Raw genomic sequence first — 25,911 nt, 5'->3', positions numbered from 1 at the left:
AAATCTTATTTCACAAACTCGATCAATGTCAACAATCTGCCATTTGTTGAAAAGAATGAAAATCCCTCCAAGTCTGATAAATACTTCGGAGTTTCAGAAAAATGAGAGGCCAGAGTTGCACAAACACACACGTGTACAGACGCTGTGCTGACGGGTATTGCACACACAGCCATGGAAAGCGTGGACTGGTGAACCTGGAGAAGCAGACATCGTCAGAGAAGGGCCACCTATGGCTCACTCTCCCAATGTTTGCTTTGCTGCTTTTTGAGCATCTCTGACATTAGTCAGGCATTTCCAATACTACAGTAAATCTTGTCCATGTAAGGTAAGAGCCCTTAAAAACCCAAGGCGATACAAACTTAATGCAAAGATTTACGCTCCAAAGGAATGAGTACTCTCAGTTTTGCAAACTGAAAGATTTGTGTGTTATTTGCAAGTATCAACGGGCTTGAAAGAACAAGAGGGAGCAAAGACACTGATTGAACAGACGGTTTGAATAGTTCAATTTGAAAAAAATAATCTGGCTGTTGGGACTCGTGGTTGTTGGCAGAGCTGCTGCCTTCCTGGGACCCCATGTTGAGCGTGCGGGGGTGTTTATGGAAAAAACCGCTCCACTCAGCTACCACAATCTCTGCAAAGAGCATTTGGCACTACTGCATTAGCATAATATCAATTATGGCCACTGCTATTTTCTCCCCTGGGAAAGTCAGACCATAGGAGTCAATGTTTTTAAAAGTGTGTAGTGCTCACGGTCTTGGTGATTTTCAGTGCCATTAAATGGTAGAGAACAAAGGTATTCTCTGGAAAAGCACAGGCTTGGGGAAATTGCTTCAAAGGCATGACAGCTGAGGAACTGCTGCTTTTTCACACAAAGCTCCCCATGGTCAGGGCAGTATTTCCCTTCTGAGGAGATATGAAGGTGGGAAAAAAATAGCACGTATCACATTCCTGTAACAGCCATCATCAAATATTTCAGGAGTAGAAAGAACATGAGGACAACACGGAGCTTCCTGCTGGGCAGGTGCTGAAGCCTGAATGTTCACTGAGCCTCAGTTTTATATCGCTGTCTTACTTTTCACCAACTATTTCTGAAAGGCTGAAGTTGTTACAGCTTTTTGATACAGTGGTCCCTTTCCCCTAGGGTCTCCCAGCAGGGTTATGCCACAAACATCTGGGGACACTGGAGGCACGTGGATTGCCCTGCATGAACTTGAACTTCCACCCTACATGCTGTTACCATACGTAAAAATGAAAAATTTAAGCAAGAATAGTGAGGTGCAGAAAAAGAAGACATCAGCTGGTGCAGGCGACTGTGGTTCAGGCTAAATCAATGGATGGTACCTGATTAGACCCATCCAGAGGACACAGTCGCTGCCCTCAAGAAATCCATTGGGGCCCGAGCTGTACCAGAAGCCTCGAGGAGCTGCTTGCTAAGGTGCAATGATGGTACCTTTCTGTGCCAAAGAGGTACCTACTGGACCTCACTGCTGATTCACACGTCTCCATCTCTCCCATGGCTTCAGGGGAGTGAGACGCCCTGTCTCCTCTCCACAGGCCCCTGTCACCTCTCACTAGACCGTCTGTTCCCACACTCCTTCTGACCTCTCAGCACTTGAAGACCATCTCCACTACAGACCTGCTCCTCTGTGCTGTAGCTCTGCCCTCCTCCCTGCCCAGTAATCCAGGTTCCTCCTGTGTTCCGTACTCAACTCCCAACCCCTGACAACATTTTGCTGCAATCAATTTTCTTCTACCCACCAACTCTCCTCTCAGGCGTAGGCTGAAATAACATCTCTCTTCTAAGCAAGAGAGATGTTCTCTTCCTCCTGCCCACTTGAGCTGAAGGTGCCTTCTGTGCACCTCTTCCTCTGTGACCCATGACTTGGCTTTCTCTTGTCATCATCGCGTGATCTCCTCCTCCTCTCTAATCCTCAACCTGCCTTTCCTCCCTTCTTGTTACAACTCAGTTGCTCCATGCTTAAGTGTGCTGTCTCCTCTCTAGGTGATGTGGGTCACTGCCATCCTAGAGCTAAACCACCAGACAGTGCAGAGTAGGACAGGTTGCACAACATTTAAAAAGGGGCTGCAAGCCTTCATCTTGACTTGGGGATGCCAGTGCTCTCCTCAGTTCTCCAGCAACGAAAATAAAGCATTTAACACAACAATATTACTTGCCCTTATTTCTAACTTAAAATAAATCATTTTGGCCTGCTTGGCCGTATGTCCTGCCCACCACAGGATACAACCCCAGCCCTTCCAGCCTTTTAAGAAAACTGACTGCTGCCTCCCAGAAAAAAGCTGACAGTAATCAAGGGTTTGGGGGAAAGACAGTGAAGACTTTTCTCTCTTTGCATGACTCTTCACCCATGGAAGGGCTTCTTGGCAGTAGGAAATACCTAGACCATGGCTCATCTTTGATCTTTTGGAAACTAATCCTAGCATTTACTTTCCATAGAAATTTCCACCCTCTGCTTCGTGCTGCAGCCACCCCCAACACCTAGCACTCCTCTGCTCACTGAGACATAATTTATTCATAGCTCTATGTTTTAATCATCATGCACCATTTTTAAGTAGGAACAGAACAATCATTTCTAATGGCCAGGTACCCTATTAACGCAGGGACGTCATGCACAAAGGGCCCTCACAAGAGATGACCAGCTGAATTAACTACTGTCAGAGGACTCTCCCAGTAAGAAATGTTAAGACCTGTGAAACCACCAGCTGTATTTCCCCTAAGCCATGCAGCAAGCTGCTCAAGTAAATCCAGCGATCTGCACCTACTCTCTCTAAATACTGTCAAAACGCGAAAATATCACAAACTTAAGCAATGAATCCATCACCTGACCCATTTTCACAATACCTTCCCAAAGGCTTGACTCCTCAGTGCAAGCTGTGAATATTTGCATGCATGTGTGCACACATACACATTCAATTTCTAAATCAATCCTCCAAGGCAAAGGGTGTAAAAAATGCCTCCCAAACCTCACTAGCATTCACATGTTTTTAATTTCAAATGGCACATAAGGCTATTCAGCCATTATATTTTATTGTTGCTTCTAAAGAACTTAAAACCATTTATCACTTAAAAAATTAATTTTAAGAACCTTGTTAACTTCATAGCTAAACACCAACAGGTAATATTATCTATTATGGCAACGTTTCATGATATCACAGCTGTGCTACACTGTGGATTTTTACTTTCTTAAACCTGTATATCATGATGAAACTATGCATAATCTAGTGCACTGATTCAATAATTTTCAATAATGTCTGCTAATTCTGGCAAATAGTTTACAATTTTTATTTCCACTGTCAGAACACGTGTTTTATGGCCAGAATATCTGTACATTGATAAAAATGGAAGACCATTTATTAAGAAGAAAGGGAGTTTCTAGCAAAAGAAAGAGTAATGTGAAGAAAGAGTTTTCTTAAAGTAAATCAAGAAAACCATACTAGAAGATGAGGACACCTCATCTTAGCAAATGAACGAGAAAAGTGATTTAAACAGTTCTGTGAATTCTTCCAGAATAGGAACCTTACCTGCATAATCTGTTCTTGCATAATGCCCATCTTCTGATTTCGTAGTTGTCGTAGTATTATCTGTGTGAAAAGAAATGTGTTGAATTGCTTGGGGAGCCTGTACTTAATGCAGACTATACTCCAGCTGCCAGTGCCCAGGGAAACGTAGCTTCGCTTGCATGCACAGCATTGCTGCTGGCTGCAAGGCTCCCCTGGGTCTGCCAGGTGAAACAGCAGGATCTGGCTTTTTGGAATGAAACACAAAACATCTTATATTAAGAAAACACAATTTTTTCTAGCAATATGTGATAACAGATTGCAGCTGGGATAAATATATCAGTATGAAGCAGGAATTGTCATTTCTGCTCTATTTGAAGTAATTGGGAGGTTTTAATATGTACCCTGAAATGAACTGCCATGTAGGTGGTTAACTTTAAAGAGATAGGAATAAACTAGAATGTGTTTAATACACCTGTATAGTACAGCCTTGTAAGTAGATGTGCTGAGGATTTATAGGTCAGAAGCTAAGGGGAAAAAAGCTATTAAGTCTGAGCCTCAGTAGGCACTTTATTTATGGGAGCTATTTAAAGACAAATTTTCTTCATTTTTACTTTAGAACAAAACAGAGTTTTTAAAGTCAAGGGTTACAGGTGATGTAGCAGCCCATGAGCTGGGCACAGAGAAGCATGGCATTCCTGGAGAAACTTAGAGAGTCTTGAGCTGCTATTGGCAAAATTTCCCTCCTCCCTTTGGCATCTTGTGGGGCCAATGTAGGTCACATGAGAAACAAGCACCAGCACTGTGTTTGGGAGCACGTCTTTGGCCTCCTGAGATTGCTTCATGCTGCTCCACTTAAGGGAGCAACAAAGGATCCATCCTGGGTGACAGGAGGTTTTCTGCTGTTCTGCTCTGACACATACCTGGAGCGCAGAGCTCTGGGCAAGCTGCTCTGGGCAAAATACAGGTGCCTGGTTTTGAAAGCAGTGCAGGGCTGGACAGTTCCCTGCTACTGTTAGCAGGGTGTGGGAAGGGTTACGCACGCCACTCCTCATGCCTCGCTTGGCATCTGGACAGTGGAGGGCTCTGCTCCCTGCTGCAGCCTCCACTCTACAATATAAATTGCAAGAGTCTAATGGAAATGTAAGAAGTCCCAAATAAGAAGCCAGTCCCAGTTCTCTTTTTTTCCCCGAACAAAAATTGAAAATATTCTTTGAAATGAGTTTTGTTATGAGAGTTACCTTGACATCGACCCAAAGACATGACTTCAATTTTCTCCTGTTTCTGGCATGATGCCTCTTTGATTTGACATGCATTATCATAAGATTTCCCATCGGAAGCACAAAGAGGATTGAAGTTGGTTTGAGAACAGTCAATGTTGCACACACACCTGAAAAGATAAAGAAAGAGAAAAAGGAAGAGGCTAATATCAGAAAGATTTTTCATGACATCATAAATACTTCTCAGAAATAAAAGTGTTTGTATTTTTCTGACTGCACAATGCAAATCAACACAATGAAAGTGGAAAGTTCTATCAAGAGGTCATTTGTATTTCTGGGTGGAAATGAAATGTGGGAAGAGGGAGGAGACACAGAAAAGCAAGCAAAAGGAAAGATAAAAAAGCGGGTTATACATGGAAAACTATGCCACAGCATTACCACTTGTAAACCAAAGAATACCCAAGCAGATATGCAGATAATTCAAGTTGCTATGCCCTCTTGCAATTAAAGAAGCCACAAAATTCACCTCTGTTGAGGTGCTGCCCATCATATGTAACACACTATAAATGTGGTTTTATATTGATTTATGATTTAATTCTGATAATAATTACAGCATGTATAGGCACTCTGATCATAATAAAAAATGTGATAGTGAAGCCTTATCTCACCCTACTGTGATAAAAACACCTGCCAAGACTGAGAGTGACAGTAGCGATGCGACTGTACTTGCTCTGTGCCTAGGGGTGGTGGGAACTCCCCTAGCTCCTGGACGTGCTGAGGCTACTCAGTATTAGAACCAGGGGAAAGACTTTGTGCACAAGCACTTCCTGAAGCATTTGAATAACTCAGCAACCAGAAAGTGTTACCCAGGTGTCACTCAGGAAGGTCAGTGCCCACCCCCGACCTGGCTGCATGCTCTGAGCTGGGTGAAGGCTCCCACGGCTGAGCGCAGAGCGTGGGCAAGTGCGGATAGGGCAGTGGCAGCCTTGTACTCAGGGAACTTAGGGGCATCTCCAGAGCCACAACGACCCAGCTTGTGAGCTCCTGGGCTGCCTGAGACGTAAACCAAAGCACAGTGAGGGACTGACTTCAAAAGCCTGGTCCAAATCTGAACTAGCACACTAAGGTGGACAGGTCCTGATCCCAGCAAGCCTTGCCTTTGCTCATAAGAGGGAGAAACCTAATTACTTCCATCAACAGCAGGCTGCAGCCTTTTTTCTTTAAGGTTTCTCCTATTTCATTATCATTAGTGACGTCAGACACCCTTGGGCATCGTCAAGGGAAAGGCATGCTAATCTTCTGTCCCCCCGACTGTGCCATGTAACAGACAGCTCAGCCTCAGCAACGCTTGCGTTAACACCGATGTGGTCCTGCTCGGGGACAAAGCCAGAGGTCTAACCTGGCAGCTGCCTCAGCTCTTCTGAGCATGTAATTGCACACATGCTGCTATCTAAACTCTTCCTGGCTCCTTCTGACATTTAAGGCAAAGTAACGTGACTGACGCTCTACCTCCAGCCCACTGGTTGCACTGAACGTCACAGCACCAACTCCACAGCAGTCCCTTTGGAAAGTTAAGTAATGGAAATGTCAGCCTCTAGCTTTGCTGCTTGATTTAAGAAAGTGTTTAAAAGTCAGTTCACCTCCCATTCACAGCAGACATCTGGACACCTTCGACCACTGCAAGTGTAGAGGGATATACACAAGAGAAAAACTTCGGTGGAAAAAGGAAGCATAGGAAATCAGACACCACCTTTGGCCTCTGGCCTCTACAAACACGTACAGGGTGATGAAAATCAGTGGAACCAGTACTTGTCTTCCTTTAGACCTTCTTTGCATTGGGTAGGTCTATTTTCCCCAAATGTTCACAAAATACAGAAAACTTCAGGTCAAAAAGAGGTCAGTTAAATTGATTTCATGATTTCATAACTAGTGGAAGAAGAGTCTGGCTTCGCATTAACAACTTTCCCACACTGATGAACATACAGAACATAAGAAAAAGATCGAGTCCATTTCCTAAGAACTTCCTTATCAGCAGAATAAGAATGTTCCGCTCCACCAAAATATTAATTGTCATCATTTCTTCCCGCAGCCATTTCCAGCTTCCCACCTTAGTCAAACTCACTTCATTAGGAAACATTTACTGCTCAAGTAATAGTAATTCGTTTCACGTAGTTCCACCATTTGCATTTCAGATGGGACACAACCGGCCATATGCTCCTTTTTTTGTAATAAACCAGCTCAGAAACAGCTTCACATCTTTACATTTTGCTACAAAAAATGAGTGTAGGTTAATATGTATTATATCTCACGTCAAGACAAAATTAAGTCAATGAGAAAATTAAAACAAAAGAGTAGTCTTTAGGGGAAATCTAAGCAAGTTCAGATGCAACTTCAAAAATGCCTAGGGGACGTAGGAACCTATGCTCAGAGTTAGCCACTTGAGAGCCATATTTTTAAAGGTGTTTAGATGCTTAAAGATGCATGCAAACACTTTGTGTGGGATTTTTGAAATCTCAGAGACCTACCTCCCACTGATTTGAAAGACCATTTCAGAGCCCATTAGGCATTTAGTTGCATTTTTTGATACCTTCTGAAAAACAAAGTTCCAAATTTACTTTTCTGACCTCTTTCAGGAAAAATGGGAAGAGAATCAAGATTTTTCTCAACTCCATTCTAAAAACTTAGCTGTGAGATCAGCCTTTGTTTCCAAGCAAGATCTCTGTAGCCATATGCTGCATTCAGAAGACACACCACATGAGCACCACGGACCATGCGCCACTTGTGCTGATGTCAGATTTCTCATGTGCGAGGAAGAGCAGAAAGGGACAACCTTGGGATGACACTATTTGCTCAAGTCTTATAGGATCTCCTGTGTGAAGAGTGATTTTTCAGGGTCGACTAGCTGGGCAGTGAAAAAACACTATAATAAACCTGTCACCTGAATCTCCTCGCTGTAAGGATCTATGTATCATCCACCCCTTGTACAGTTTTCAGTGGACAGCTTCTAGCTTGCATCTGCAGTTTCTTACTGCTTTTGCACTTATATACTCAAATCCTACTTTAAGGCTTCACAATTAAGTCAACAACAAATATATGTCAGGAAATGCCAAAGGTAGGATTGCATCAGGAATATTAATGTGCCTGGGTTGCTGACTCTGTTTAATTTATAGTGCTCATCTTATCAGGGAAAATGACAGTATATTCAAACACATTTTTTCAAACTAGAGGAACAAGCAGCCTGCCATTTCAACAATGCCCTCGAAGTCCAGAAAAATAAATTACAGAGAATTTACTCTAAACATGTATGCCCAGACATGTGCAGCCACAGAGCACACACCATCCTTGAGTGGGATCCACTGTCGATGTAATAAGTACATAACAAATGGCACTTAATATATTTGATTGAATGAAATCCTGTGGCCATAGGTAAAGTGTCTTCACTTCTTGAAGCATTACAAAAAGCAGAAGCGGGACTGTCTCCTATTAAACAAGCAGAACCAAACTGTGATGTCCCTGCTTGGCACCCAGGGCGTACATTAGGTGGGAGTACTAATGGTGTACAAGACTTCAGATGCTGTGGTTCCCTGCCCCAAAAAAAGCCTCACCCCAAGACTTGTCATGCCCAGAAATCCCGTCCTGCTCCTAGCTAGCACCCAGCGCTGGTGCTTCCCCTCTTACACTCAACCTGCAACCTGGCCATGTCCAGGCTCTGCCCCGTCACCTTCTCATTCTTTCAAAAGTGACAAAATCAGAGTAGCCTCATCTCTTCTGGTTGTTGGCTGTATGAGCCCTAGGGCTCCCCCCAGATCCCCCTGCCCACACAGGGCTGGCAGCACACATTCGGCTGCCATGTGGCTGGCCAGCAGGCCGGCTGCCTGCCTGCAGCTTCTTGGTCTTTGAGGCACTTCAGTATACCTCTAATATTAAGTAATTTGATCATTTGATCATTTTATCATCCTGGCTATGACTTCTGATTATAGTTCTATCAATAAATCTATTTGGTTTCTGTGTTCCTAAATGTAGTGCTGAAGAAAGCTTGGCGATATAAAGGCTGACTGAGCTTTCCTCAGGCTCAAGAAGCTGTGAGAAGGTCAATGAGGTCTCCTAGGGGGTCACAGGATGAAACTGTACCCGAGAGTATACACAAAATACATATGTAAGGCTTAACTATGTCTTCTGCAGTCAGAAAAGCTTTAAAAGCATCTGTGAGGAAGGAGTGCTTCCAAGACGTCAGCTGATACCCTGCAGCTCCCCTGAGAAAGGAAGAAATACTGAATGCTGTCCCACAGGCCCATCGCATCTTTCAAGTAATGGGCTCATATGTTAATTGACTAAAATTTGGGCTGTCACTGTAAACAATCATTAAACAAGGCTCACTTTCTTATGTCTGTTCTTCCAGGTCATTATGATAGTCTCTGATGAATTCCACTTCTCTTATATGCTTTATTTTATTCAATTTCATTTCATATGATGAAAATCTTGGAGGAGCTGAACATCCAGCAATCCAGTTAGTTATTTTGATCACGAAAGCAAAAAAATGAAAACAAACTAAAGACTGTCCAACGGGCAAACTTGGGGCACCTCCTTGGGGGATTTTGGGCTAACTCCCCATGGCACATGCTGCAGCACTGCTTGGTGACATTGCTGGACGCCCTCACGAGAACATCACACCCAGGCAGAAACTGGAAGGTCTCTGCAGACAGAGGCACAGCTCTGCAGTTAATATACTGGAGAAGCCCGTGAGGCTGCCTATGGGAGGGCTGGCAGAGCTGAACTAAGCCTGAGGCAGGAAAGATGCTGACAGGCAGCTCCTTGTGCCTCACTACTGACTTGTAGGGTGCAAGTCACTGCACTTCAGTTTTTGAGCTTCTGTCAAGGCAGCAACTGCAATAAATGTATCAAACAGCACAAGGGAACCCACATGCATTTTGGGACTGGTTGCCACTATTTCACTTGTGTAACATGCTTCTCCCCTTCCCAGGGAAAGGACAGAAGAGTGCACAGTAGACCAGTAGTTATTTGCTGCACAGATCTTGACCACGAAAAAATACTGGCCAGACCTCAGAGAGGTCTATGTCCCAGCAGTGATGGCAATGGGCTGCATTATGCTGCTTGGCCAAGCTGGAGCAGCCAACTTGGCTTTCTGTTGAATCAGTCTCTCCAAAAATTAATGGGGTCAATAAACCAGGCACGGGTGAGTACATCGGTGAGAGCACAGGCTCCTAACTCCCCACTTTTCTGCAAATAACATATGGTATTATCTTCTGGGCACAGAGAGTACTTTTGCCTGCAGAGAGCATGCCACTGAAGGGAGGATTCACTGCTATGAAGGACTGTCCTTGGAGAGAAGAATTGTGTTTTAAGGAGGCGTCTCAATAAAACGAGAGAATGACTCTTTGCCCATGAAGTGTAGGGGAATGCTATAATTATATTTCCTTAGTTCATGAATAAAGTATAATCATTAGTGACACAGTAATGATAAAAAGAACCCCACTCCATGCTTTATCTCTACTCCTAAGACAACTATTCAGTCTTTGTTTCCAGCAACATATTGCCGAAAAATAATTTAAAAAAAATTACTATGCAATATCTGCACATAGCACAAGGATGGTTTCACATGTAGCTCTGATGGGAAGGAAGGAGCATAAATGAGACAATGCTTCTAAAAGAGCGGTTTTACTGGGAACAGATGCAGGCACATTTTTGTCAGAGTGAGATGGCAACAGCAGTTCTTCCCTATTCAACATCTTTTAATTAGCCCTTTGCAGTTGGAAAACCTGAAAGCATTGTTGGTACTACCTCTGTTTATTAAAGATTCATATTCAGACTTTGCTGGCCATGGGTCATTTGCTTTTTGGAACCAGAGCAACAGAAATCTGTGTCGGAGATATCTGCAAAAAAGTACTTAATGAAATGACTAACGTCTTCAGCCAAGTGTCTAGTTGATTACAGGGTCCAAACAGCAGAACAGCAATAAATCTGCCACAAAGAGAATTGTCAGTCAAGAAAAACGGCATAAAACCAAACAGACAGGGAAGCAAGAGCTAAAAATGTGAAAATGCAAATCTAGTGTTATTTTTACTAGTCAGAGCTCTGATATTTGAGCACATATGCTAATTTGGTCAAGTGTGAGATCCCACCATGTCTCAACGAGCACTATTTTACAGGGAAAGCGATGTTCCATTCTGCTATCATTTTAAACGTCATGTATTTTCTCCAGGCAAAAATAAAAAAAGCAAGGAAAAAAACCCAACAACATTTTGCAGCATAAAAAAGCCCAAAGCCTTCCCTTTGCCATGAAGCAGTGTATAAATAAAAACATGGTAGTTGTACATTTATGCTACTTCCACCAGAGACATTTCTTATCTTCCTCTGCTCTGAGACTAGAAAACAGTGACCAGAAACTCAAAATTTCTGGTTGGATGTCAGTATGGTCCTCTCCAAGCCCCCTGCCCCTCCAAGTAGGGTATTAAATACCCATTTAAAGCAAACCTGTCAGTATACAACTGCATAAAGAGCCTGGCAATCAGTCCCAAATGCCTTCTCTATCATTTGGATTCCTGCAAGGTTTTTCTTTCTGGTACACAGGGCATCTTTGTTGACATTACCAGCAGGCAAGTTGAAACGAAGCCAGGCTTAACATTACGCCTCAACATTTGAACATGCATTGTACCATGGTTCAGCTGTGTGTCAGGAGCAGCTCATTTACCCAGGCAGCTTTGGGTATGTTTAATGTGTCTCAACACAACACCACGCAGAGATACTCGAACTAGGTCTAAGCAGGGACTGGCAAGGTTAACCAGGCTGGGCAGACCCAGGCTCCAGGAGCTCAGCTAGCCCATTCAGACCGTCTGTGTGCTGTGGTGTTGCGCCTTGTTAAAACACACTGCCTGTGATACCCCGTGACAGGGGAGCAGCGACAGGTCACCTCTGCTACCCACCTCAGCACCACATCATCCTCAAAGCTGCTGCACACACAAGCAGCTAAACTGGATTGCTCCAGGGAGCTTGCATGCACCTCCGTTTTGACATCAGTCTCAAAAGGACCACATAAACACCAGCTTCTTCCTCTGACCCTCAGCCCACTTACAAGTACAGCATTAAGCTTCACAGTAATCTCATACAGCCCTATAGCAGCAACGACTTGGTACTATTTCATCCATTTTACAGAGAGTTAAGTTTTAGTGTAAACTCCTGGCACCCTCAATACAGAGTCAGCAGGGACTCTTGGTAGCTTGGCCAAGCTCAGGTACCTTACAGTGGTCTCTGCAGCATGTTGAGCACAGCCGAAGAGGATGGCACCCTATGATGCCTTCAACCAGGAGACAAAACTGCCTGGCATCATTGCCTGGTTTCACGTACAGCTGAACATCAGCTACACATATATATATAAAAGTATATAAAAATGTATTCATAATGCACACAGGCACACAATTTTTTACACTTTCTATGAATCATACCCTACAACGTGCTGGTGCTTGCCAGGAGACTGAAATCCTATCACCGCGCTCTTAAGAATATCATTAAGAGGCTTAAAGAATAGAGACATTGCATCTCCTTCAAAACAAATTTTGCTGTATTTTTGAGGCTGATGCAAAACTTTAGCTGCAGTGCAGAACAATAAACAATACATATTTTATAATGGCAGCACAAAAATAGCATGTGATATTTCTTTCCTGGGCCTGCTAGTGCTTCTCTTCTGCTTTAAGATCACAAGAGAAGAAAAAGCATGACTTATTTTGAGTGCCTTCCATTCAATATTATTTATTTATTTATTTATCTAATTTATTTTTCCTTTTTGTCCTTTGCAGCCCCACTTCTGCACTAAGGGCGTTAGCAAGTCTACTTTTCACAGTGGCTTCCCTGGGATATTTTACCTATTTTGACTGTTCAAATGTTTATCTTCACCAGGAGTAAAAGGAGAAAAGCTTGATTCCCTCAGGGTGACACAATGTTTCTGCATGGCATTTAAATAGCATCCTGTTATTCAAACAATTAGAAATCACAGAGACCACGCACGGAATTATCAGCATACTACATAGAGATTTTTATTATTATGTAGTGCATAATGAAAATGATTTGAAGGACCCCAAAGCATCATAACAGAAGGAAGCACTGAATAATCAGGTGATTTTTTTTTTGACTGCAAGAGACCAAAACATTTGTTTACTGGACATATGTCAAGCTAAAATGCACTAAAGTTGTGAATATATTTCTTGATGCCCTTCCTTGTATACCAAATGCAACATACTTTGGGAGTCTAGCTGGAGCACAGAGCCAAAAGCTAGGGCAATCGCCATACAGCTGCCACGTTGCTGCTGCTGCTTAGAAGCAGGGAGTGACTGGCAATGTTTAAAAATACATGTGGATTTTTCAGAGCACATTTGTTACGACAGATCACTGAGGTTTTTTCAAAATGGTTTTGCAGACTGGTCCCAGAGGCACCTCACCTTACAGCCACGCAGAGAGCCGCCCAGGTACAGGCTCCTTCCGGAGCCAAACCAGCTTGGTGGAGGATCTGGCCCCATGCTCCACCCATTTTCAAGGCTTTGTCCTGGAGACTGCAGCTCATCAAAACTGCTTTAATCTGCTGTGCAAGACACTGCAACTTGATTCCTAATTCTTCTTTCATTTTTTTCCCTGTAACTTTCCTTACTAAGTTTTCAACAAAAAACATTACAAACTTCACCTTTGCTTCCTTCTTACAATTCAAAGCGCCAATTATAATATGACCTTCATCTGGCTTCCTGATGCCTCTAGTGCCCTCAACAGTACATTGAATTGTATGCTAACACCTTCAGGGCAAAATAAATGTCTCATTTTATTTTTTTTAAATATCATTCCTATTTAAAAGGAACCAAGTTGTGTAAAGCAGTCTTTGCTAGACTGGATGCTTTAAATCCAAACAGAGAAACTAGAGAAATATAAGGCTGATGACTGGGTTTGAAGAGCAATGGAAAAATCCTCATGCTAGCTGTGTGACTAGAGAAGAAAATTCTAATTCTGTTCACATGCCAATTCAAGTGTCTGCAGGTATCTAACGTGTGAAGTTTATTTAAAGCACACAGAATAAAATAAATGCCTTTTTATGGTTTGCCTACACTTGGTGTCCTTCACGTCTCTATAGTCTGTGCTAAAACAAAGCTTTGCTGACTGTTTCTCTCCCTCTGTAAACATTTGAGGCTGTCCTTCATGAACGTTTTATCGCTGCGTGCCTCAGACTGCTGATATTGTTCTCTCCTATCTTGAAGCCAGCAGAATAATGAGAATTGTTCCCACAAATCCTAGCATTTTACCCCAGCCTCCAACAGCCAGTGGGAATATTGCAATGTCTGGTGCGAAGCAGGTCTAGCTGCAGGTCCTGGCACGGACCTTGCCATACAGGAAGGCTTGGTCTGCTCACGAAGAACTGTGGCACCAGCTGGAACTAATGGCAAATTTCTGGTAACAACTTTGTTGATAACACTCGAAGTTTCTTCTGAAAGTAGAAAGTGGACTCCGATTTATCAATGAGAGTAAAGGGATAATGGCCTTCTGGCTAGCAGAGACCAGTGTGCTCTAAGTCCCATCCCATGCAGCACATGAGCTATTCACTGCTGGTGGGGAAGGCAAGGCTTAGGAGTGACCTTCCTAAAAGCAGTGAAGAAAATCATGATAAAATAATTCCTCCTTGTAAAGACTCTCTCTACCTATGCAGAATCATACTGTCTCACACCATAAACTGCTTTACATCCTCAAACACATGTGCCTCCCATTTCTGAGGAGACCTGCCTGAGGCAGCACCTCCTGAATTGCCTGTGTACTCCAGGCTAGATCCAGTCTAGCTATTTAATGAAATTTTAGGAGGATACTTCCAGGCTTTCCTTCAGGCACAGTTTGTACCTCCTGCATAGACAGAAATAAGGCAAGATAACCTCATGTCATCCTGCACAGTGGTGAAATGAGATCCTGGCCCATAGGTATGAGCCTTGGACCCAAGCAAATTGCTGCATGTGCAAGAAGAAAGCAGTAGTAATCCTCTTTTCCCTCAGTGTGTTCAGGTCTATAGATGAAGGCTGCTGTACAAAACTAGATTTTATTACTGGCTGGCGATGCTGCCTCTTCTCTTGCTGTCTCGTGATGACCACAGTGGCTGGCCACTTTTGGGAGCAAGCCCCAAGGGAAAGTACTGCTGCCAGGGAAAGAAAGATGAACAAATGAATGAAATGAGCCATCTCAAGGACATGTCCTTGCCAGCAAACTAATGACATGACAGTAACCTTCTTCAGGTCTGGGACACAGATCAGTGGAATCCACCTGCAGCTCCTGAAAGGGATGCACCACAAGCACTGCGCCCTAGCCGGGATGGGTGTCCCTGGGGCACCCGTGCTCCTCCACAGGGGAGAGCTTCGTCACAAAATGGGCAGGCTGAGAGACAGCAATTAAGTCTGTGCATCTGGGCGCATCTCACACAAGCTTTTAGCTGCAACTTGCATGTGGGAAAGGCCCAGGGCAGGAGATGGACACTGTGTGGAAGGGCCACCTGCCACCCCACAGGGGCTATGAGAGCTGAGGTCAGCCCTGCACGTCAGCTCCTACTGAGTTTTCCTCAGGCTCATATTTAATGCATGGGATGTATTTTTAATGGCTTAGATGTGTGAACAAATCATGGCCTTGATGTTCCAACATGGGTGTGTGAAGGAGCCTCCGACCTTCTGCAATGGATGCAGTTTTAATTTAATAGTTAACATAAAGGGGGATGGAAGAGATGAAGCATTCTATTAAGACATTTGATAATGAATTGGAAAGTGCTTTCCCAGTGCTTTACATAGTTATTCTCTCTGCAGATCTATTTAGCCAACACATGTAATTCTGCCCTACAAAGTTGTATTCCTGCTTTTGTAAACTTACTTACATAAAACTCAATAACAACACAGTCTATTTATTGCTAAAATGCTAGTAGGAAATTGGAAAAGGTATAAATACAATTCATTGCTGGTGATCTCCTGCCCCCTGAAGGCACTGTAAGGCTCCAAATATTGCTCAGTTCACAGCGTCATAAAACCGAAGCAATAAATGTCACTCCTTTCTTGATTGCGCATTAGGCCAATCGGCTTTTTATTGCGACTAAATAGGCCGTCATGAAGGCATCGCTCAGTTTACTACTAGGATATGACTTTGGCTAAATGGGGGGCCAGGGAGGGAGGAAAGCTTATTTTTAAATATCAAAAAGGGGAAAAGAAAACAGGAAAAAAAAAAGGTGCAAAAGCGCGTTGCTCTCCAAGGTTTCTGCACTTGCTCTTTCATGCTGTAATGCCCTGATGTACGCAGACGATTATGTGTCAATGCACATTAATATCTGATGTGCATTATCATATTATCCCTTATGTGCACTTTCACAGCCTGGTGAGCGCAGGCTCTCACAGCCATGGGGTTACACAACCAAGCAGTGGCTTCACCTTGGACCACCTGTGCATAGCTCTGCCCTTGCAGAGCCAAGAGGGTTCCTTTTGTGTACTTCCCACAAAGCGGCAGGAGCCAGGCATGATCTTTAAAACACCCTGTATTACAGCAAAAGCACAAATCGGGCTGCCAAAACCATTCCTTCAAATGCAAATGAAGGTGTGCGCTGAGAAGGCTGCTCCATTTTCCTACCTAGGACAGAAAACTGCAGACACAGCCGGTGGCAGAGGAGTAAAAAAACCCAAACCGTGGGTTCATTTGCTCCCCAGTTAAACCGGGCACATAAAATTGTTGCTCTCTCCCACGCTGTCACATGTATATGTTGTATATGGACATTTCCTGAAAACAGAGAAGGATGCTGTTGCTGTCTCACGCAATGCCCAGCCACGCATGTACACCCTTGTAACACACACAGATGGGCGTTAACGCAGTCCACAGCCACAGCACCCCAACGCCAGCCGAGCTGCTACCCCACACGTGCTCCAGCTGTCCCTGCCATACAAATGTTTCATTCACCTGCTCCATGCAGGGTGTGCCATTTGAGCCTCCAAGCCAGGCAGAGGGAAGGCAGGTGAGGAGCACTTCCCTGCCACCTTCAGGTAGTGTCACCCAAAACCCTCCCCAAGCCCTTATGTGTGGGCAGCTGCTGCAGCTCTTCCCTGCTCTCCAGCAAACAGCAAAATGGACTAGCTGCCAGTAAGCTTTAGGTTTTCTCCCTGCTTCCACAGTCTTCTGTCCTTTCCCAGTCCATCCTTCCAACCTTCTCTGCCATAACCACCCATCCCTCTATGCCTCCATGCCTCCCATCCACACACTATATGCTGAACATAGGGGTAGGCATCTTGGTCATGGAAACCTAACAGGAAAATCTGGCTGTTTTGAGCCACACTTCTAAAATTAATGCAGCTTATTTTTTTTTTCTCAATTCTGATGTTGATGGACTAATAACTGTGAGGACAAATGACAGCTCTAAATGTCTTACAAGCCTTCCTTCCTTCAAATTTCAGAAGAATTTGTGTCTTGCTCCTACAGGAGCATGGCACCATGATAAGACAAGAAAACCTCCAAAAATCTCAGAAGTTATTTTTGGCTTTTCTTAAATCAATATTTCCTCTGAAGCAATCAAAGCAGACAGTAAGCCAAATTCTGCTTTTATCATCACAATTTCCAAGTCATTCCTTTGCACTCTGTGAGTGACTGAGCATTTACACTCTGACAGCGTCTGTTCTCCCTTCTGCTAGCGAAAGTCTCACTGGCTACTGAAAAGTTACTCCACTGTTAGGATACTGGTAGAGAACTTTTGTTTCACTGAAGTCAGTGGAATAACTTTAATTGACTTCCATAAGCTGGTAGTTCACCTTCTGAATCTGAAAACCAAGTTTGGATCAGCATCCAAAAAGAGGAGCAAAAGGAAAAAAATCTATAAGCTTTATGACTGTGTAGGGTATTATCCCCTGGACACACAGCAAGTTTTGCTGCAATTGCAAAAGATAAAAAACTGTCTTTTTTATTACAAAGCCAAACGTTAGGGATTCTAGTTTTTGCTTAAGAGATGGACGTGTCATATAGGGTCCCTAAAAGACCTACTTGGGTGAGTAGTACAGATTGAACACAATGTGGGTTTGCATTTATCTGAGAACATTTAGAGCTGTGAGACATAGTCTACATAACAGGCTTCCTCGATGTATAGAGAAAATATAGCCAATTTTGTTGTGTAGGCTGAATTATTTACCAGTGTTCCAAAGAGTATTGGTAATAAAACACTATGAAGTATAAGTAACTCCAGACAATCTTGGCTTATGTTAAAAGCAGGGTTTTTTTTTAAGAATGTTATTAAGAAAATAAATCCTGAGAATCTGGAAAGGCAGGACTTTGTCAAATGAACATCAGCCTCTGAAGGACTGCATTGACTCAATGGATGGAAGGGTCAAATTCTCCAAACCATCACCCTAAGGGAGCTGGGAATCAGTCTTTCTTCAAAATTAAATAGGCTATTTTGCACAGGATGAAGGATGCAAAGATGGTAAGGTGATTTTGTGAAACTTGCGTGACTGGGAAAAATGTCTGGTTTTAACTAAAACCAAATAAAATGTAGGTGGAGTAAAATGATTCAACCAGACCTGGCCAAACAAGCCATCATTTTTCCAAGCATTAACTTTCTAGCCAAGACACTAGTAATGCATTCAGTTTAGAAATATAATGTGCTCATTCCTGCCTCCTACTCCTCAAAAAGACTGGACCATAAGCTGCTCTTAGAGAAACATCCCCTGAAGATAAAGCTAACTTCTTGTTCCTTTATCTTCCCTCGCTCTTTCTCATTGCTGAGAAAGAGGAAAATCACGTATTTTAAGGTCTTTTAGAAGCCAGTGAGGATCTTTCTCTGGCTATGGTTGGGCACAAAGTCACTTTTTCACCTGGGCCCACTGCCCACTGAAAGAGTCCTATAATATCTCAGTAGCTTGCCAGTGAGCGAGAAACCTGATAGGAAGTGTGGCATTCATGCAATGCTTACCTGGAGACCTTATTTTCTGAGTCTTAGATGATGTCTAGACACTGGCTGCTAATAAGCCCAAAGCTTTCACCTAAGCTGGAACTGCTGCAATTTGTTCTCGTTTGTGCTGTGGACAGCAATTCAAGCTACAATTTCATATTTTGCCGGTTTTCCACTTTTGTGCCAGTTCACGTGGCATTTCTTTCCACAGCCCAAATGAAGGAACATGGCTGGGTTCTCTATTCAGCTCTAACGGCCCAGGCAGCAGATCTGGCTGACCAGCCTCCAACAAAAGTCACTGACCTGGCCCTTTTGCAAAGCAAGCTTAATAATTGAAATATAGCATATAGACAGGTAGGTGTCATCTTGCTTTTTCTAAAGTTCCTGATGTTTTGCCTTTCATTGCAAATCCTTCATTGACCCATTTCCAGTTGCTTAGGCTACCTTTTCACAGTATTGGTGACTCTTAGCCCACTGCATGTTATGTCTACAGTTATCTCAACATGATGTCTCAACAGTTATGCTAGAAGTCATCTGCTTTTTATTTCAAAATTTTTAACAATAGAACACGCACCAAATGAAACATTACCAGTAGTTAACAGAGCCAGAACTGGGCTAATTCCTGGGCTACCAGAGGTAGCTCTGTTATTAGGCTGGGGCTAAGATAAGTGGCATGGGTGTAAGAGGGTGTAAGCTGCTTGGTTGTCTCCTGCTGCGCAATGCAGAGACTGCATGCTGCAGTGCCTTTACTTTCCTCTGTAAACCCTTGCCTGGACGGTTACTAGACATGACTACTAAGCTCCACATGAAGATTTATACAGCAGCAGCTTCACTTCATGCCTTAGGTATGATCTCAAGTTAAGCAGAAATTTAAGGCTTTTCAGGATTGCATTTTTTTTAAAACGATTTTATTCCATTTCTGTGTTTATTTGAACCACAAATCCAATGACTATGTTTAAGTGTTATATGTAGTCATGAATGAAGATCTACTTTTTCTTTAGAAGAGAAAGGAAAGCAACAGAAAACGGCAATATATCTACTGTATAATGCACAGACCATTGTAGATTTAAAGCAGCTCGTTTTTTCTGCATCTGGAACAAGTAGGTCACACATAGTTATTATACACACTGCTGAACATGAAGCAGCCAATACCTGTGTAATGTACGTGTGCTTCCAAACTACCTTTTAGTACTTTATAGTAGTACAGCATCTTGTTTGCAGATGCTCTGGATGAGCAACTGATGGAAGGGGGAAGGGACTCAAAGCTGACTGACCTAATTGCTGTGTAGATTGAGACGCTGGCAAAATCATTAGGTTTTTTAATATGTTTTCTTTCTATACTACAATAAAGATAAATATTGATTGCTAGAGCAATATTGATTGTAGGGGTCACTGCAGATGGCAGCTGCATGATTTGCACAAATATCTCCCATGTACAGCGCTGCTTATTTGCATGAGAATGCAGTTTCACCATCCTCGTGTGTTGCAGCTTGTTCACTTGCCTTATAGGAGCATTTACTCAAACTATATATATCAGTGATTAGCAGTAAAACATGAAACAAAGGACTGAAACAGTTCATCTTCTTAATACATTTTGTGTGTGTGTGTCTGTCTGCTGTGGGTAAGTGGTGTTTATTGTCCCAGCCAAGCGGAAAGAAGCGCAGAACACAAGAGACCTGCTGTAATTATGGTGCAACGTCACCACCTCACTTGGGAATACCACCCAGCTGCACAGCATGCCTGAGACTGATGCTCTCTTCCTTCACCCACTGACCTAGACACTGAACATGCTAAGCCTGGATGTCTTCCTTCAAGCTCCAAGCTTTGGGTCATCAGGGTCACAACATCCCCATGGAATGGTTTCAGCATCTTCTGAGCTGAACTGCCTGGTGGGATCTTTGTCCACTTGCAAGAATGGAAAGGCCCCTCCAGCGTGGACCAGGCTTGTGAGGAGGGTGGAAAACTGCCTACCACAGGCATGGTGCCTATGGCAGAGTACAAAACCCTACGCTAAGCCAAAGAGGAGTCCTTGTGGTGTGTAGGACTAAGTTGTGGGAAGCAGCAAGGGCATTTATGCCCCTTTTTATCACTGTTGCAAACCCCTAAGTGGCCCATTCAAGGTCAGGCACCTCCTGCCAGGGATACTGCTGCCTCTCTCCTCCACCTGCAAGCTCGAGGAGGGAGGAAGGAGAAGGCAGAGAAGCAACCTGCAGAGACGGCCTCCTCACCTCCTTGGACACTGCTAAGCTGCAGGGAAAGCACTCTTTCCCAAGCACTTTACACACCTCTGCGTGTCTACCTTGTAGCCAGCAAACTGCATCTTAGTCTGGGCAATGCTGCACTTTGAGACTGCTGCTGGCTGACCTGCTGATATTGAAATTCAAAGGAAAAGCATGCATATTTAACCCCAATTCATCATTTTGATTTTGATTAACTCTACAAGTCAGAGGTTTGCAGGCTTTAATCATGTCTTAAGAAAATACTCCTGTCCTCTCTTTTCGGCGTTTTCCAATAGGAAATTCAATAAAAGGGTATTTCCTATTATTTATCTCCTTCCACTTACTTTGACACATCATGGACCTCTGAAATATCTGCCCAGTATTTATCCAAACCATAGCTTGTCCAGCATAGAGAGTGCTTTTATTTCCTCAGTGGACCATAAGGAGGATATTAATACTGGAATCCAGGTTTATGTCGTGGTTATGCACTGACCCTAAGCCACTGTAGCAGATGAGCAGGCATTCCATTTGGTAAGTACTATTTATATATAGTGAGCGAGTATTTCATAGATGCTTTTTGGAAGATCTTAGAAATACACCACAGTTCAGAATGTTATGCTTCATTCTTCATTTCCTTTTAAGTATATCTCTTGGGGTGTTACATTGAGCAGCCCTGTCTTACAAAATCAATTATTCCTTAGCCAGCTCAGAAATAAAACCCAAAGTAAGCAACACCAAATGTCTGATTTACCAATAGATTGCAATCCAGTGCTAAAGAGCGCAGCCACTGCCCCGCTTTAATTATTCATGAAGCCCACTGGTGCAAAATGCATTAAAGGTGGGAATAATGCCAGTAATACATGATCCTCTTAGTGACAAGAAGCTTTCACATATTAAAGTAGCAAGATGTTAAAGACTTTCAACTGAACAGTCTTTGTTTTTAACTTAGAGAAAGAGATTCACTAATGGAATGCCAAATTGCATTCATACTCGTGATATGAGACTGCAGAATAGGATAATAATACATGTGTGCTTTACCATGCTGTGGAAAACCTGTTATTACAGTGAGTTCTTTTCTGCCTTTTCTTTGCACTTTCCAGAAAATGCTCACACACATATCTTACCCCTTCAAGTAGTCTTCTATGTGACAAACCCTCTATCAGAATCCCAGGAGTCTAGCCATTAACAGATTGGTTTTACGCAAATAAGATTTTAAAATAATGGTGACACAGTACAATAGCACAATTTAGCTGAGTGACAACTGGCAATGAAAAACAACAAAAACGAAAAAAAAAAAAAATAGTAGTTAAACCAGAGACAAGGGACTGCAAAATAACAGACTGTGGCAATGCAGAATAATGTTAATTGTCGCTTTAAATCATCAGCAGCCCAACCACATCTGCTATCACACCTGTGCTCTCTTCTATGATCTGCTCTGGCACCCTAGAAATACTAGGCGAACAGCCAGCCTCATATCTCCAGATCTCTGTGGTCTGGCTCTGCTACCAGCTTGCATCCCTCTTACCTGGAATGGATCAGGCACTGACCCTGCACCCTCAAACTGTTTCTGATTGATAGGGGACACTGCTAGTGCTGGACTCATCACCCTGTAACAACAGGTCCCAGGACCACTTGGACCCACCGACCCCATTTGGATTTTACAAACCTCATCAGTCAGGTGAGATACCTAAAGGAGCCCTGCTTGCATCTGAAATTTGATCCACATAAAAATAGTGATCAAATAATAAACTGAAATTTCTTTTCCCACTTAATCTAAGGACATTTTCTGCACAGCAAATCTTGGCAGAGGGAGTGGGGGAATATGTCTGTCTGGTGCCAAACAGATAATTCAATTAACATACATTTGAAAGAGGGTAGGCCCCCCATACATAGTTCGCTTTTATTCTAGAAATAAGAATAACAAAGAGCTAACACCCAGGAGACTCATTTTTTAGAAAGACGTTTATCCAAGACTAATCAGGGGGCAGGGACAGGAAAACAGGGCTATGTTACGGCATATAGAGTTGTTTACTTCAAAGCAGACCTTTAACAGGCTTTACATGGTCTTTATACTTCTGTTTGGAAATCTGCTTTCCTGCCTTTTAACAGTTTGTCTGGTAGCATCTTCCCAGTAAATGCCCTTCCCTGTTTCCCGCCCCAAAAAGCATCTTCCCCCTCAGAAAGACCGCCTGTCGATAAAGATTGAGAACTTCAGCTCCTGTAGTCATTACGCTGCTCCGTATAAGCCAAGTTGTTTCAAAGGGGAGGAATTGGGTAGTGCAAAAGCTGCAGTGGGAAAATTACTAGCGTAAGTTGGATCAGGCTATTTTACCAAGCTATTTCTGGAAAAAAATAAATGCTGCTACTCAGTGCTTATGATTAATAATGTTATCTTGTAGCTAATTTTGTTCCTTGCCCCTCTCTTCTCCTGCCTTCCAATTTGGAAGTGCACTTAATTATGAAAACATGAGCACTAGACTGTGAATTTTGATATATTAATTTTACCATGGTTTTATTTCTACACTGCACCACCGAAACTCTCAAGGACAACCGGTCAAGGAGACAATGAAAACCTTGACACCTGGGGTAATTTTCTTAAGCAAAGTCAAAATTAAGCAATTTTTTCCACAGAATTCTCATTACATTACTGCAAACCTATAGCCATGACGCATCTTGCTCCTGTTTTTCAACAGCACAATTTGTTTCGTTGACTGGAGCCAGAGCAAGGCCTCTGTGGTTTGTTTATTTAGCGTTTTTTTAAAGACTAGAACCAGAGGTTATTAAAAGCCTGGCAAGACAAAACCAAAATGAGCACAAATGGATGCCCATGACCACATTCCTAAGCTTCTTCACTGAACAGCAGAAATGTTCATTATTTCATGCCTGACAAACAGTGTACAGATTCCTTGCCTGGACGAGGTCAGCTGCCCACCACTGGGCACAATTACAATGTTCACCATTCATTCATTGACTCCTCTCTGCTCCATTCCTACTGTCCAAGTTAGAGTTTGGGCAATGCTGCTTTGTTGACATCTCACTGCCCAGTCTCTGTATCCATCCTTTAACTACCACCAGCCCACAACTTCAGAAGCAACATCTAGACCACAGCTCTAACATTTGCATGATTATTTTGTTGTCTCTCTAAATTTGTATTAATTACTTAGACAGAAATATGAAGCTTGGCATTAAGGGAGCATTAGAAGTACAGCTCTGTGAACAGCAGCTTTTTTGATCTACTGGCTGTTCCAAAATCACAATGAAGTTGTTAGTTTAAAGTTAGCTTAATATACGTTTGCATCGTTTCTAGGCAAAATGAAAAAAAATAATTCTTAGTAGATTGATTTATTTCCCTTCAGTTTATGTGGTTAAGGTTTAAAATAATTAAAAAACCCTGAATACTTTTGAAGACTCTTTTAAAAATAAAAAAATAAACAATTTCCATTCAGAAAATGTCTAAACGTACACTCTAATTATTTCAAACATTTGAGGGTTAGGTCTTCAACTCCAACAACAAGGAAAAAGTGAGACAGATTTCCCAGCATTTCTAATGCCACACATGAATTAACATGATGATAATACTAATGATACTTTTTAACCGCAAAAGCTTTAGGTCAATTATTTTTCCCAGTTCTATTTTTAACAAAGTATAAAGCTGTAAAACCCCAGATGGAATAACATAAGTTATAACAGCAACAAAATGGATAACTGTGTTTCTAGTCTTTGTCTAAATTGTGCATGTTCCAAAATTATAAACCAGACTGTTTTATACATTTTTTCAGAGTAATAACCACCTCAATCACTGCGCGATGAATCTCCGCATGCAGAAAATTGAATATCTAATAGTTGTAATGCTTTCTAAACCACAGTACCTTTAAATAATACAACATTCATTAAAATAAAGAGTAGACCAAATTACTGTACCAAACATCCTCTGCATCTTCGTCACACTCTGCCCCAAACTGGCAAATGTCACAGGTCGATGTCTCTTTTTGATTGGTTTCACCTGAGCCTTCATTGACTGTTTGATGGAAAGCAGAAGAATATACATTAGTAAAGACAGCACTGTAGCAAAACCGTTCTCTCTCTCTAGAAAAATCTATTCAACACATCAGCTTGATGTGCTGCTCACAGAGACGATGCCCAGCCAACAGACACTGGTTTTGAATGGCGGCAACAGAGAGATTTTCATGTTGGTCTGTGATAAACTTGCTGAATTATGGAGTTAAAAGGGAAACTAAGGAAAGACGTTTCCTGTTCCTTTTCCACTTAAACAATGATGCCTTCAAGCTGCAGCCCAGAAAGGCTGAGTCACCACCAAGCCTTGCTGCTTTGGTCCCTGGGAAAATAATAAAGGTGTATCGACAGCATCACATGCTGCCTTGTGTCCTTTACCATGGGAGGCCTTGAGATGGACCCAAGGGGATGTTTTCCTCAAAAATGTTTTGAAATTACCTGCCGTGTGGTGCAATCTAGTCTATTCGAAAGGCAAATCATTTTTCTCTTCAGAAGTACAGCTATGAGCCCCAAGGACTAGTTATCTCTGTCAGGCAAGATTTAGTGCTGACCAGAGGAGGGGACAACCTCCAGCATAGGTTAAATTTGAAACCCAGGAAAGTTAACGTCAGTGTCTGCAATTATGTAAGGTTTATACCTGGCCCTTAAGTCAAAAACGTGAAGGGACTAAGGGGAAAATAAAAATACGGGTGTGAGAGGACTGTAAAAAAACATTGATGGCTGAGTCCTGAAAGACAGAGAGACTACTAAGGTAGGTGCCAAGAAGAGGGTTTGTTAAAAGATCCAAAAGAAACATTATCTACATTTGTATTAAAGTGCATAAGCACTTTTTGATATCTTTCAATAGGTGCTGCTTTCTAGCAAGACACTGTACCTAGCGATATCCTTCTGCAAAGTTACAGAATAATTAAACGAACGCAGGCCTTAAGCACCAGTCAGATTTGATTGATGCTGTTCTCTGCATAAACAGCCTCTGCAGTGTCATCCTTTCATTTCTCTTTTTCATTTG

At 42.6% G+C, this 25,911-nt stretch overlaps 1 protein-coding gene across 1 annotated transcript in view; it reads right to left on the bottom strand.

The window, feature by feature from the left end:
- TMEFF2 (transmembrane protein with EGF like and two follistatin like domains 2) overlaps positions 1-25,911 on the bottom strand; it is a 131,133-nt gene that overhangs the window by 28,369 nt on the left and 76,853 nt on the right. The window contains exons 5-7 of the mRNA XM_086465609.1: positions 24,810-24,906; positions 4,758-4,906; positions 3,541-3,600 (exon numbers count right to left, since the gene is read on the bottom strand). Coding sequence (XP_086321735.1) covers positions 3,541-3,600; positions 4,758-4,906; positions 24,810-24,906 — 306 coding nt within the window. The remainder of the gene's footprint in view (positions 1-3,540; positions 3,601-4,757; positions 4,907-24,809; positions 24,907-25,911) is intronic.

The sequence above is a fragment of the Leptosomus discolor genome, chromosome 5 (genome assembly GCF_034619465.1).
Source record: "Leptosomus discolor isolate bLepDis1 chromosome 5, bLepDis1.hap2, whole genome shotgun sequence".
Lineage (NCBI taxonomy): Eukaryota > Metazoa > Chordata > Aves > Leptosomiformes > Leptosomidae > Leptosomus > Leptosomus discolor.
The sequence above is the reverse complement of the archived record's forward strand: the minus strand, read 5'-3'. Positions and strand labels throughout refer to the sequence as shown.